Here is a 15,075-nt window from a genome sequence, read left to right as displayed (position 1 = left end):
TCCATTGTGTCCGCGGCGCGGCTCCAGCCCCCCCGACGGCCGCTTCTGGTGCGTTGGGCAAGTTCCCAGTCATGCCGAGCATTCTTGGGAAGATCGGCCGATAAGGGGAGGAAATGACGGAGAGTCACCCCAGCGCCACCCGGCCCCGCGGCCCCCCCACGGCCGCCCCGGCGGGACGGGCTCCCTGCGCGGGCCGGGCCGCGGCGGCGCTGCGGGCTCAGGTGAGGCGGCCCCGGGGCCGGGCCCGGCGCGGCGCCCGCCCCGCCCCGCTCCGCCCCACGCGGCCGGGCGGAAGTGAGCGCAGCGCGGCGGAGCGGGGGGAGCTGCCCGCAGCCTGGAGCGCTCCCGCCGGGAGCAGCAGGGACGAGGGGAAATGGCCGAGGTAGGCGCGGGGAGCCCCGGGGGTCGGGCTGAGCTGCGGGCCCCGCGCCGTCCCGGCCCCGCCCTGCCGGGGCCGCTCGCTGCCCTCCCCGCCGTGCCCCGCTTCGCCCGCCCCTCCCGGGGGTCTCCGCGACCCTCGGCCTCCGGGCGCTGCTGCTGCCGCCGGCGCGGCCCTGGCGCGGCCCCGGTGCTGCCCGCGCTGCCGGGCGGCACCTGCGAGCGGCGGGCCCGGGCCCGGGACAGCGCTGTCCGCACGGCCCGTCCCGTCCCGTCCCGTCCCGTCCCGTCCCGTCCCGTCCCGTCCCGTCCCGTCCCGTCCCGCGGCTCTGCGGGCTCCCCGAGCCGGGCGGCGGCGGCACCGCCTGCGGGAAGCGCTTCCAGCCGGGAGCTGCGCGTCTGGAGCGCTGGAGCGGTGCCGCTCGGGGCGCGGACCGTCCGCAGCCGCTGCCCGCGCTCCGCAGGTGCCCGAGGTGCTGTTTGGACCCGGGGCTGAAGTCTCCGGGCGGCGGGCAGCTGTCACCGGCGCGGAGCGGGGAGCTCGGGAAGTGCCCGGGTAGGGGACACCTTGGCGGTCGCTGCAGACACCCAGCAGGTTTAGGTCTCCTTTGTGTTCATCACCTGGTTGGCTCGGCCCGGGTTGGTGCGTGGCTGCGGTTCCAGAAAAGTTGGATGTTTACAAAGCTGATCCCTAAACAGCTCTGCTGTTTCCTCCCGGAGCTTTGCCGATATTTCTAGTGATACACGGAAGTTTGTGAGCACCTTGCTGTTCTTGGCTCGCTCTAGTTTATTATTCTGTATCAACACAATAAAAAAGGTATTCCTGTACTTTTGTTAGCACAAGTAACCTCCCACTTCAGCTATGCTGTTGTTGGGGGAAGGATGTGGTAGCAAGATGCAGTTAAAAGCATTTGGAAGAAAAGGAGATTATTCTGATGGTCTTTCTACTCATTGTATTACTTACGACAAGCCTGAAACTAGAGCATAGCACAGTTAAACTGATTTGGGCTAGAGGAAAGATGCAGAGGTTTTAACCGATAACATTGCATGTTTAATGCGGATCTCTTCCCAAAGGGAACTGAAAATGTAAGAAAAAATGTCTGATGTTTGTACAAGATGTTGTGCAATACTTGCTTTGAATATAAGCTGTGTTCAGGAGTAGTAGTGATGGATGATTTATGAAGAATCCAAAGGGGAAGCAGAAATGGGGCAGGGGAAATGAAATCAGACAAAAGTATTTTTTATATGGCTTTGTTGGCTTTGAAGGCAGTTGTGTGCTTCATTTTCCCAACACTGAGAGTGGGCCTGTAAAAGACTTTATGCATCTGGGAGGAAGAGAAGTTGCTTAAATTGGCCTCACTTGGCACATATGTGGGAGAAGGAGAAAGGGATTATAATTCCCACCAAGTTCTGTTTGGTTTTTAGGGTTGTGTTTGTTCTTTTGTGAAAGCAAGTTGGAGCAAAACCGGTAAGAATAAGGGGACAGTGAAAGAAAGCTGCATAGAAGATAAAGGCAGAGGGAGAGAACACAGGCAGAAATTTCAAACACTGGAAGTTAAATGACCTTTTGGGGAGAGGATCACAAACCAGACAAGCAGTAGGTTGTTTAGAGTCTCATCTTCTTAAATGGTGTGCTGTATTTGAATATTATTTTACGTCTTTTAGAGATGCTTGTTTATGAAAAACACAAAGATCTCTGGAAATATTTAATATTTTGATTGATTTAATAAAATAGATTTGTCTTAATTACAGTGCATTAGTAACCCTGATTTATGTACTTGAGGTTCCTCTTTCCTGTGGGTTATTGCTGCCATCTCTGAGAGCTCAAAGGTTCATGAGGACATATAATCATTGTATGGAAATTGATGGTTTAGTGATTTTTATCTGATTTGAGTTGCTCTCTGTGTACTAACAAAGAAAATTGAACGCCTTAAATGGAGAATGATGCATTTCAAAATGTCAAGTAAAAAAAAAATACTGATTCTGTGTTCCTTTGTTTCATGCTTCTCAAATGAAATTGAAGCTGGTGGTATTTCTTACTCAGTGTTGCAGTTGTATTTGCTGCCTAGCTGAAGACATTTGGATTAAAAGTTGTTTAAGGAATAAAAATGCTGAGGTGATGTTTTGGAAGGCTTTTTTTTTGTTGTTGTCTTAGGCTTTGATGTGGGACCAAAACCAGACGGTATGGGGTTATTTAGAAAAATGAATGCTAGATTTGAATTTTATTAAAGCAGGATTGCATGTTTTTTGTCTTTTAAACTCTTGAACAATCTTAAGGCTGCCTTGTGGGAGCTTCAAAAGTTGCAGTGAAGTAACATTGGTGGGTAGAACAGTTGAAGTCCAACACTGACATGACTAAAATAGATAAAATATAACATCAATCTTAAAGACATTCAGGTAAAGATCTTCCAGTTTTTTTGTTTTAGAAGTATTGCCTTTTAGTGCCTGCAGTCAGTACAGAAATTATTTGTTGGTGTTTATTTGTTTTCAGGATAATACAACAAGTTTAAAAATGAGAGAGTATTGCACAAATGTAAGTTGTTTGCTTTATGGATGTGTAACTGTGTAAACATATCGTTCTATTTTAAGTAAAACATGTGGATGTGTAATTAATTGCCAGAACCAGGGTTCAGTCTTTATCATCAATAAAATTAGTCATCTAATACAGCATCATCCAGCTCCTTTGTAGGTGAGGAGGTTGGTGTGATGTAACTTTGTGAGAAGAATGGTGAAGCTGTTTCCAGACTGGACAGGGAAGGGAAGAAGGAAATCTTTCGGTGTGCCAGTAATGATAAACCTCACTTAAGCTATAAAAATTTTAGAATGAAATTTCGTCAATGCTCACATAAAACAAGTTATGAGAAGCTTTACTTCAATCTGTAACTTTGTAGAAATGCAGCCTGAAAGTGTTTCCTTAGGTTAAGCTGTTCAAGTGATGGTCACTTCAGAGGGAAGAAATGGAACTGGGAGGGAGAAGGTATGTCTGCATGTTTCATGGAACTTGTAATTTGAAGTTACAAACAAAACATCACTTACAAAACCCAGCCACAGCTTGCAGTGTGTAGAGTGTGAGGAGCTTGTGCTGTTTGTGCTAAGGGAATGTCACTAGTTCAGATCTGGAGGTTGTTTAGTGCATGGTGACCCAGAGGAAATAACTGAGGTTGTAGTTGATGTTTGTAAAGACTGATCAAGAACAGGTCATCAATAACTGATCTGATCTTCTGCTTAGGATGTAGTCACAGCAGAGGAGCAGAGTGTGGTGTTATAAGGTGAGAGCTGGAAGTTTACCTGAGTTCAGCATCCACCTGAACAAATTCCTGATGAGGACTCTTGATGAACTTTTTCATCTTAGAGAAGTTCCCTCAGGATTCAGGAAGTACTTGAGTGCCAAATTAGTGGACGCTAGAAGGGTATTGAGGAAGTGTTTATGTTGGTTTAGCTTTTTCCATTTGCATTTCCAAAGCCACCTTTAGAGACAAGATAAGGATGAGATGAACCTTTGGTCTGAGTGTAGCCACCCTGTTCAGTTCTCTACCTGTGTACTGTACAAAAACCAAACCCAAACAAACCCTGTAATTGTTGAATCAATACATGTGATAAGCATTTAGTATTTTCTAATGGATAAAGCCCCGAGGTACACGTGAATTGTGCATTTTTTCTGTCAATTAGTAATCAGCAATTCTGCTCAATCTCCTGTGAATATGAGGTGTGTGACTAAGAAGCATCTGCTGGTTATATCTGAAACTGTGCAAGTTTCCTGCCTGAGGGGAAACTCAGCTGCTGAAGCAAGTGATGGAAATAATTTGGCTACTGCAGCAGAATTGCATTAGGCTAGGCTGGTAGGGTGATACTAATACAGTGATACAGAGTTAAGTGTGGGCACAGCTGAGGTGTCAGTGTTTCCTCCCCATGGATGTTTTTGATGATGTTTTGTTGAAGGTGTGTGTTGTGCACTGCTGCACAGTGAGTAAAATAGGATCTCTGTGGGGGAGGGTTGTTTTCATCTCCCTGTGCTAACAGCCTCTGTGCCTTGCATCATGAGCCTCCTGCACTTCGCTGTGTTTTCAGTGTTTTGTGATATAGGAGGATGTCTGCAGGGCTTACTTCAGGCACATAATTTAGGAAAAATTGAGATTTTAGCATTGTCCTCTCTCTATGCTGCAAAATATTGTAGAACTATATAGAAAGTGTTTGGGGATCTCTGTTGTGGTAATTGAAGCAGACAGCACAGGTGTTTCTTTCCTCTTTCTCTGTTCTACCTACACTAGACACTTTCTATGGTTTTGATAAAATGTGATATGTAGTTTAAAATGTTGTCTGTCTTCTGTTTAGTACCACTGGAATCAGGATTAATGCAAGTACTAGTTTATCTACATGCTCCAGGTAATTTGTAATGCTCTACTAGGGTCAGGCCCCACACTGCATGAATAACTAAGGTCCCTTCCAGCCTTAATTGTTCCATGAAAGTGATATTCCAGAATAAAATTACTTTGCAAGTCAGGAATTACTGCACCAGTTATTCAGCTGGGGAATCAAAATATTTGGGACAGTGACCTCGTTTAAAGAATAGGAAAAAGCCAGCAGCTAATGTTGATTCTGTGTGAAAGTTTGTATTGCCTGAGTGTTTTCAAGTAGCCTTTGAAAAGTGGCATTGGTGGGGGATTGTGTATGTCAGGGTGACGTGGAGAAAAGCACCACTTAGGTGTCTGTAGAGCAAGGGAACCAATGCAAAGGTTTTAAAAGCAGACTTTTGAAACAGGAGAAGTGGAATTGAAAGCATTATTCTGTAAGGAGAAATATTGCAACAGAACTGAATTCCTAGCCTTTGTCAAACAATGAGGGTAATAAGCTTGGCTGTAAGGCATGGAAAAAACTATCTTGGCCAAGTGCATCGGAATGAGACAGCCTGGGATGCCATCAGTTTCATTCTTGCTCTTTTCTGGTACCTGCATCCCGAAAATACTGGGCAGGAACAGGATAGAAGGATGCTGTTAGAGAGCTGAGAACAGGATAGGGAGAAATACAGAGATGCAAAGTTTGGTGAGTAGTTCTACAGCTGATGAAACCCATGCCAAGCTTCCTGTTGATTTGTGTCTTCCTCTGATTGGCTTTAAGGACTTCTTGCCACGATTCAATCATTTGTAAAGTTTATCCTGGTGATAAATCTGCAGAGTCCAGTTATATGAGCTCATGCTACAGTTTTCTTTGAGCTGTGACACCCAGTGTTCTTGGCAGGGTCAGGGTTTTTGTTTTTATGAAACTTTCATGGAATTCAATTACCTTTATGACCCCCATCTATCTCTTAACAGACCGAAATGGAGTGCTGGTTAGGTTCAGAAATTGAGGGGAGGAGTATAATAGCAGAGATGTGCTGAGTAAGCTTTCAAACCTGCTGTACCAAATCTGCATGCACCCACATCTACTGAGGGTTGAGCTTGCAGTGGCCAGTGGTGCAGACCAGTGCAGGGAAGAGTGTGGCCATGGGAAACACATGATCTGTGGGGATCTGCCTGCAGCATCATGACAGATGCAGCCGTGCTTTGTCTCTCTTGAAACATTGATCAAAACCTGAAGATTCAAATTTAACAGCAGCTACAAAGTGTGCCACATCTACTAATGATCCTCTGCACAGTGTCTTGGGTGAAAATTGATTTCAGTAGTTCATACATTTTTATAAGCAGTGAAACAGCTGAGGTTGGATTTTTCAAGGGATTTGTTGCTGATGTTGAAAGACCTTAAGTCTGAGACTTCCTGTTCTAGTGCTAGAAACATCCTATTCTTGCCTATCCCTTGAGATCAAAGGTTTTGTGATGAAATTGTACTTTTTAGGCATAAATGAAATTTCAAAATCAGAGTGAAGAGATGCAGTTCCTGCTTAGGTATTTATGATCTGAATTATTTGAGCAAAACAAATGAAATTAGTGTTGGTTCAGGGTTTGTGCCTAATTAAAAATTGCAACTGTGTTTGAGCAAGTGAAATTGTCCTTGGAGGTTCTGTAGATATGAGCTGAAACAAAATGTATTCAATTTTCTGGTTAACTTTGTTTATCTCATTTGTAAGGAGGCACCTGCTAATTGTAATAAAATGACTGAATTAGAGAAGCTACTAAGTTTTTAGTGGAAAGATAGTGTTAAAGCTATACAGTTCTATCACACTGACCTTTCAGAACTGTTTGTTATTGTGAAAACCCTCAGTTTAAACCTAACATTATTTTAAAAGAATAACAGCTTTATTTCAAGAAGTCATGCCATGAGTATGTGCTCAGTTTTTTTTCTCAGTTTGTAGCAATCTGAATGCATCTGGCAGAGAGGGCTCCTTAACATCAAAGTTCCTGTGACTTTTTTGTTTCTTTTTTTGCTAAGGAGTTTTCCTGCTGTGGCAAATGTCTGGCTATGCATTCCTTTGCAGATGATTAATATTTTCCACAGTATTTTACTGCTGTCATATTTTGTTAAGTTGTCCCTGATTTCCCATAAAACTGCTACTGTCTCTGGTATGCAGGCAAGATTTGTTAATTCCTAAGTTAGCTGTGATCCAATGTGAGGCACATGCTTCAAGTATTTTTATTTTTGGTTTCTCTAATGGCAAAATAACCTCAAAGTTACTTTGAAAATTGCACTTGTTTTGAGGAAGCACTAGCTACTGTATGCCAGAGCCTTGCTTTATAAGGAATGCAGGAAATGGCCTGACTTGTTATCATTGCTTCTGTATTTAGTGCTTGGACTCCAGGGAATTTATGTGCACTGATTTCTGATAGCTATAAAGTACTTCTTGTCAAGAAATTAGCAAATAATACATTCTGTGCTTGCGTAGAACAAATTATAAATAGGGTATTACAAGCCTTGGGTGCTTTTGGAAAGAAAGCTGTGCAACTCATCTGGAATAGAGAAGAATGGTGACATGTACATGAGCAGATGGTGAGATTACCTCTGCTTAAGGTAAAACGATTTATGTCTGCTGAAGTCATCCCTTGCTCGTTAAGATAGGAAACTAATTTTGATTTTGGGAGTCTTTGTCCTGGTAGAGATGTAATGTCCTGTATTGGTTCCCTGAAGCTTCTTACCAGAAAACTATAAATTCCTTATTGGAAAGAAATTTCTTCATGCTTCCATTTTATGTATTTGCTAGACTAGTGCATATATTAATTTTTTTTTTAATTTAAGACTAAGTGAAAATCTAAAATTCATTTCCATTCCATGTAGATGCTTTGATCTGAAGGAGATGGTCAGGCATCTTGCAGTTTCTTGGTTCTTGAGTATTAATGCCTTCTTGCTATTTTATTTTTTTTAAAGAGTATTTTATTCATTTGAAAGAATGAGTGATGTGCAGTACTCAAACTTGTATAGCAGTGCACAGGTACTTGAGTGATCAGAATAACTTTTGGCTCTAAATGCATTTATATAAAATTGTTACCAAGGAAGGGTTGCTCTTGCAGAAACCCTGCTAGACTGGAGCCAAAGGGGTTTCAGACTCCTGTGGGATCACAGCTGGTTGAGAAGGAAAATACTGCCCCAAATTAGGGAAACCTGACTGCAAGAGACATTACCCTTGCTCAGAGCTGAGGTTTTAGACCCACTTTTAAAGGAAACAGGTGATGTTCTGCTAGAGCAGTGGAAATGTGGCAACTTCACCCAAATATGAATGTGTCTGTTTAATTTCAAAGTTAGAGGACAAGTAAGTGGTGTAGGGATTGTTTTATTACTTCTGAATTTCTGTTATAATCTCTTCAATGGCTTTGGCTTTCCTTTAAAAATAAATGAAATGTTTCTCACGTTCTTAGAGTGCTTGGCAAGAGGAGGGCTCTTGAAGGTGAACAGATTGACAGCTGAAAACTGATTATTACTGTTACTTAAAATAGTGTGCAGCAGTTCAGATAAGAGCACTCCTAGCTCTGTAAAGATCACTTCTGGGTCTTCAGTGACCTCCAGTTGTTGCAAACTTCTGGTGAGTTCCTATAGCTTGGTCAGTAATGGTTCAGGATTCCAGGATTTGAATTGAAACTTATTTTTCTGAGTGTTTGAGGAGTTCCCTGCTGATAGATGATCCTGTTGAATTTGCCCTTCTCTTTGTAAATGTTGGAGAAGTTTAAATTCTGCTCACTCTCTGCCTTTGAACTTAAATGGCTGCAAAGTGAGAGGTTCAAAGTGAAGCTAAACTTACATGAAAAAGTTAACTAATGCTATTTAAAAGGAGGTCTGTCAGTATTTTAGTCATGCTTATGCCTAGGGAGCTTTTCTTCTGATGTGTTATATGAATTTACTGCTTAGAACTGGCGTGCAGCATCAAGTTTTGCCAAAACTATTGCAATTTCATAAGATGTTTTGTATCAGCTTTTTTATGTCGAACTGTTTGAAAAAAGCCTGCAATCTGCTTATGAAATTTGATGGAAATTTATACACTGACTTTAGGAGTTTCCCAAGGACAGGACTTAAATACAGCAATACCATTATGTGTATGTATGCTGTTGAGGCTGTCTTACAAAGAATAAGGCTGGAATTCAATATTTCAGATGACCACTAACAATAACCTATCTGGAGTGCTGGAAGTCGCTGGATTTGTCAGTGCAAGTGTGCTGTCATATACTGACCGAAATACTGCCTGCAATGTGAAATTGTGAGATAAACAAGCATTTACTGCATGGCTGGGGTTCTCTGATGCTGTGGATGAAGGTGCTGTGGTAGCTGTGCACCGTGTTTCTCAGAGCTGAGGAATGTGAGTTTATCTGCAGTTGTGACTTGGTGGAACAGTGACTCTCCTTGTGAACAGGAGACTGCTTTCTGGTATGGAGATCAAGGCCATTCAGCAGACAAATAAGGCTTTTTTTTTTTCTTTTAAGAGCTGGCTGTTGTTTTTATATAAATACTTTGAAAATTGTATTAATTTTTTTCCATCTGCTAAAGAAAAAATCACTTGTAATTATCAAGCAGCCCCTGAATGGATTGATAATCCTGTAAGTTGTAGCCCAAGCAGTTTGAATAGTCTCAGAAAGTATGATTCTATTTTATTTTTTTTTTAATAAAGTTCAGGAAAAAGCCCAGCTGCTCTTTAGAATCCTTAGGCAACAGCAACACTCTGAAAACTGCAAACTGCACTTCCTCAGGCTGCTGCTTCTTGGAATTCTTGAGAGGACTTTGTAAGTCGGGGTGTTCTTGCATCTAAAATCTGACATAGCAGTTTAAACCAGCTGTAAGTTAATGAAGAGATTAAAGCAGCTTAGGTTTCTAGACAGTCTGAGAAGGTGGTGTCAAGTATATGAGATGTCTCATTAGGATATTATCTGTGCCTGTAGGCTTAGACCATCTACAAAATACTCAGTACATCTTCAGGAGAAGCTTTGGTACGATTGTCCTGCTAACAGGAGTGTACTAAATCATTGAAGGCCACAATTGTGCCATTAATGGGACCAGAGGCCTACATTGTTTATAAAGGAAGCCAGCAAAATAGTTTTGGGGTTTTAAAATTTATTTTCTGATTGTGTTTTATGCTGAGCTCTGGAGAGAGGCAGCAGACAGGACAAGACTTCTTCCTAATGGCAGTATTTATGGCTTTAATGGGTGTCAAACACTGCAGCTTCAAATACTGAATGAAAGAGGCTGTGGTGTCAATTTTTTTCTGTAGACTTTGTCTGTGCTGAATATTTACATCATTATCGTGTGGCTTGATTCATACCTGTAACTTCCAAAGCTCCTCCTTAAGACTTTTTGCCCCAGGACTTGAGTTGTGTGGTTTTCAGGGTTTTATAATCCTGTTAGTCTGTCACTGTTTCAGTCTTTCTGAAGACATCCTCTTTCGTGTAAATCTTGTCTTGGTAATTGTAACATCATTTCTGATTTAAATTTGCTTTGTGAGGTGTTTCACTTGGATTTGTCTTCAGACTGAGCTGAAATGTATAGAACCTCTTATAAAGATATCTGTCCTTCACACTATAAGCCATTGAAATGAAGTAGATAAAACAAAAGCTTGGCCAGACTTAAAGAATTTAAAGAATCTGTTATAAATCTGCTAAGAATCTTGCTGTCTGTGTGGGGAGTCCAGAGAAATACAGTCACTTTATTTGAAGCACATCTCGCTGGTTTGATTCAAGAAGGGGGAAAAAAAACCCTGTCTAAAATCCAAACCCTTCTAATGGGTGTGAATTGAAAGAGAACATAAACGATTTTGAGTTATCTGCCTTATTTGCTGCAGAAAATTCTTAATTTGTAGATTGTTGCAAGATTTAAACCCAGAATGATTTCCATCTACAAGGCTCATCTAGTTCAGTGAAACTGTGTTTTAATGAGGATTGCTGATTATGTAACCTTCCTAGCAGAAACTCATTATTCCTGATTTTTATCCTGCTGCTCAGTGTGCATACTGGCTGTTGCTGGAAGACATCTTATATCCTGAGCTCAGACCCTGCTTTGTGCAAAAAGCTGCAGAATAAAGTAGGAATAATGCTGAAAAATAATGCAGTTCTTGTGGTAATCTCTTGCAAGATTATTTTAATAAAGAGTCTGCATAGAGATTGTGGTGAATATGGGAAGTTGTATCATAGTCCTAAACACAAGACTGGAACTGGAGAAATGTAAAATACCATTTTCTTGGTGGTGGCCTTAAGCAAAAGTGACCTTTAGGAGTTTCTTTCCTTACCTAGTAGTGAATGACACTTCCTGTAAAGGGCTGTTAAAGAGATTAGTCAATGAGCAGCTGTACTTAAATAGCTTCTTTTGCTTGTCCAAGAAATATCATTTCATAAGCATTATTTTTAAGAGGGTAAAGTACAACATTTTCCCAAGGAAGAGAGGTCCTTCAGTGTCATTATGACCATTACAATCATGGTACAGCAGTTTGAAAGGTCTGGTTTGTAATCTGGTGAAGTAAGGTGGAAGTCCTCTTGATAACGTGCTTTATCAATGCTGTATTTGTGTAGTCTTTAGAACGACTTCTGCTCCCAAGGCTGCACCTGTGTGATTGCTCAAGTCTGGAAACCGCTACGTACCTGAGGGCGCCTCTTGTGTGCCTTGGGTCTAGTGGGGCAAAAAGCAGCCAAGTGCTTACTAGCACCAGTGGGCAGAGTAAGAAAAATAAATGGGTCTTGCATAATTCAGTGACCATGTATTTATTTGTGTGGCTTCTTTTTAAGTTTGATACTCCCTCCCCTCAAATAAACAAAAATTGGCCTCTTCAAAATTTTACATCCTGGGTTTCAGAGGGACACGTGCAACTCAGTCAGCTGGTGGTGTGTGACAGTAGTTGTCTATGTATGATTTGTTGCATGTGTTTCTAATGTTTCTTTTCCTTTCCAGGTCTGCTGAATCCGCTCTGAAGCCAAGGGTGGACGGGCAGTGCAAGGGAAGTGTTGCTGCTGTACATGGACACCTGCTCGTGCGGCATGGCCCAGATATCCAGCAGCAATGGATTCAAACAGCGCTCCTCACCTTCTCTGTCAGCCCCAAGGGCAAAAGATGTGGACAAAGAGGAGGCACTGCAGATGGAAGCTGAGGCGTTAGCCAAGATGCAGAAAGAGAGAGGTGTAGCTGGTAATAAACAAACCTTTCATTCTTTGAGCAGCCCCAGACAAAAAGCACAGACTCATAACAAGCAGGACCATGATCTCATGGTGTTTCCAGAGGCTGATGCCAAGAGCATGGAAGATAAACTAAGTACCATTGACATAGAGAAGCTTACTCATGCTGAACTAGAGAAACTGCTGCTGGATGACAACTTTGAATCTAGTAAAGTACCTACATTACCAGCAAGTCCTATTTTGAGCCCATCTGTGTCTTCACAATTTTATCTTGGGCCCACGGGTCAGAGGAGACAGTGGACACCTGGAATACCAGCACCTGTGACATGCACTTTACCTCCTATTTACACCTCAGCTTCTTACACAAAACAGACTGGTGTATTTCAGAATGGATTCCATCCAAGTATGTCGTCCTACCCCCCTAGAGAGCCTATTTATCTTGGTCTTCCTAGACAGTCACAATACATTTCCTACCCCCTGGCAGCTACCACACATTTCCACCCACATGGAAGCCTACCTTTCTACCCTCCAGTGCTCACACCAGAAATGGCAAAAGTATTTGACAAAATTGCAAGCACTTCAGAGTTCCTGAGGAACGGGAAGTCGAGCACGGACCTAGAAATGACTTCCATAAAGTCTGCAGTGTCCAACCTGCCCGCCTCAGAGAGCTGTGGGGATGTCAGTAAATTCGACTGGCTGGATTTGGATCCTCTGAGTAAACCAAAAGTGGACACTGTGGAGACTCTAAACACGGCGGAGGGTGATGGAGAGAGGCCTTCAGGTATGACTGCTGAAGATCCGTGGGATGCTGTTCTGTTGGAAGAAAAGCTGTTACTAAATTGTCACCTGGAGAGAAAGGTGAATGGGAAATCTTCTGGAGCCACAGTCACGAGGAGTCAGTCCTTAAACATGAGAACAACTCAGCTTGCAAAGTTACAGGGCCAAACATCACAGGTATGTCAATCACTATCTTGGAATTGCAGTATAACAGTAAAGATTAATGACAGTATTTAAAGACACTTTAAGGTCTGTTATTTATTTTATGTGTATTACTTGGCTTGAGCAGTGACCAAATAATGTGATGTTATGGCATATGTATTAGTGCTGTTCAGAAAATTGAATATAACTACTGAATTATCTCCCAAAATACCTTTGCCCTTGTGTAATCCTTCCATATTTACTGGGAAAATTGCTGGTTTTCAACTCAACACTCCAGTAAGAAATAGAAATAATACTCAGCACAATAAAGTGTCTAAATCATATTGATAAATATTTCAGTTTTATGAGCAATTCACATGATGCTGTGAAATAAAAAGGTGATGAGCTAAGCACTGAAAGTTTTATCTTGCTTTTTACAAGACCAGGGTAGAAAACTTTCCTTCTGTGTAGGAATGCTGGACAGAACTTTTGGTTATACTGTGCTGGGTGGTGGAGTGGCTGTTGTGTCAGAAACTCTGTGCTGCTCTAGAAGAAGGCAAACCATCTTTGTGGGATGTTACTTTTATCAGGCAGGGCAAAAGGATGTTTGAGAGATTATTCTCTAGGATCATTTTATTGAAACATCCAAAACCAAACTCTCAACAGGGGCTTTAGTTATGGCACTCCATCTTTGAACATGGAGCACATGCAGTTTGTGTCAAAAGCAAGCTGTGCAGCAGGTGATCAATGCTCTCACAGCCTCACCTGCTTAATTACACACCATTAGGACATCCTACTTTTTCCCAGGTCCAGTAAAAGAACTGTAGGTTATTTAACTTTTTCTATATTTTTTTTCTGTGATAATTCCACCACAAAAAAATACCCACATTGTGTTTTAAAATATTAGTCAGCTCACTAGAAAGTGGAAATGAATACTTCTGGGTATTGGGGTTTTTTTTGGAGGACTAAAAGAGAAGTGGAGAAGTTTTCAGTGGAAAAGCCAGCACCCTGGCAAGTGTGATAATGGCCAAAAAAATTGTATTTGGAGGAACTGGTTAGAGAATAGGAATTAAACTGTTTGTTTGCTTTGGAGACTTAGGTTTACAGATGTTTTAAATCTTAGGTGTTGTTTTCCTAGGTGTTTTTAATAGGCTAGGGACATGCTGTGAAAAACCAACTGTTATCACTCAAGGATATTTTACAAATAATTCCTTATATCTTCCCTCCCCACCCCCAGACTGGAGGAGGTTTTTTCTCAGAAATAGGAATATTTACTAGATGTGGCCTAAAAAGCTGTCTAAATTTCCAGTGAAGTGAAATTTTTGGCCCCTCATTTGAAGGGTTTCCTGTTTTTTCTGGGTTAGGTGTCAGTATTCTGGCAAAACTTCAGTAGAAGGCCAGTGGAGAAGGAATAAAAACCACCCTGAAACCCAAAAAATCCATTTATCTCTGGTTTTGTGCCATGTGTACAGCTCTTGGGTCTGACTTAATTTTTTTTCTCCATTTGCTGTTGAGCTGTGATACTTTAGCTCTGTTATTTAGTAGTATTTGGAGAGGCATGTAAATTTGGGCTCAAGCAGTTTGTTCTCAGTTTGCTGTGTCACCTGGTGATGTGTTTGTCAGTCTGTCAGTGCTGGTTGGTTGGCTGTAATTAACTCCTGGCTAATAACTGGGCTGCACTGGAGCAGTGCTTCTCAGGTGGTGTCTGTAGGAAGTGGTGTTTGACTGTTGCTGAATGAAATCTGGCTTTATGCATTCCAGGCTTTTTCAAGAATGTGGGATTTCAAAGGGTCTGTCCTGTTGATAAGGTCCAGTCTCCTGCTATTTGCATGTCATGTACTGACTCCTGGTTCATAAATGAAGTTCAGGCTCTGCCTTCACATGTGGTCTTTTCTTCCCGCCACTTTTGATTTAAAGGCTGCTCCAGCTCCTCCTCGTCAGTCATCTGATTTTCAGCAGAGCACATTTGTAACTAGCTCTTAGCAAATGTTCTTCTTTCAGGATGGAACAGCAGGTACTTAAGATGAAAGAATCATTTTGATATTTACCTCAACATGTTACAAGAGATGGTGACTTTCTGTCAGCTTTCACTGCAGGCTCTGTGTGAGAGCTTCTCTTTGCTTTTTTATTTTTTTGAAGATGACTTATGAGAATTTTAGCTCTCTGTGTGAGAGCACAGGATACCACGTGCCTTGTACATCAGCAATAAACCCTCATTACAGGCAGGGCCATCCTGCTTGGTACTCTTTTATTTATGATAGCACAACAACAT

General features: G+C 42.1%; 1 protein-coding gene across 1 annotated transcript in view; it reads left to right on the top strand.

Moving 5' to 3' along the window:
• Positions 1 to 296: 296 nt before the first annotated feature.
• The window catches only part of PIK3C2A (phosphatidylinositol-4-phosphate 3-kinase catalytic subunit type 2 alpha), a 50,401-nt gene continuing 35,622 nt past the window's right edge, over positions 297 to 15,075 (top strand). Inside the window, exons 1-2 of the mRNA XM_058806371.1 lie at positions 297 to 382; positions 11,665 to 12,839. Coding sequence (XP_058662354.1) covers positions 11,730 to 12,839 — 1,110 coding nt within the window. The 5' untranslated portion in view covers positions 297 to 382; positions 11,665 to 11,729. The remainder of the gene's footprint in view (positions 383 to 11,664; positions 12,840 to 15,075) is intronic.

This window comes from Ammospiza caudacuta, chromosome 6, assembly GCF_027887145.1.
Source record: "Ammospiza caudacuta isolate bAmmCau1 chromosome 6, bAmmCau1.pri, whole genome shotgun sequence".
Classification (NCBI taxonomy): Eukaryota; Metazoa; Chordata; class Aves; order Passeriformes; family Passerellidae; genus Ammospiza; species Ammospiza caudacuta.
Note: the sequence above shows the minus strand (reverse complement) of the source record. Positions and strands in the feature narration are given on the sequence as shown.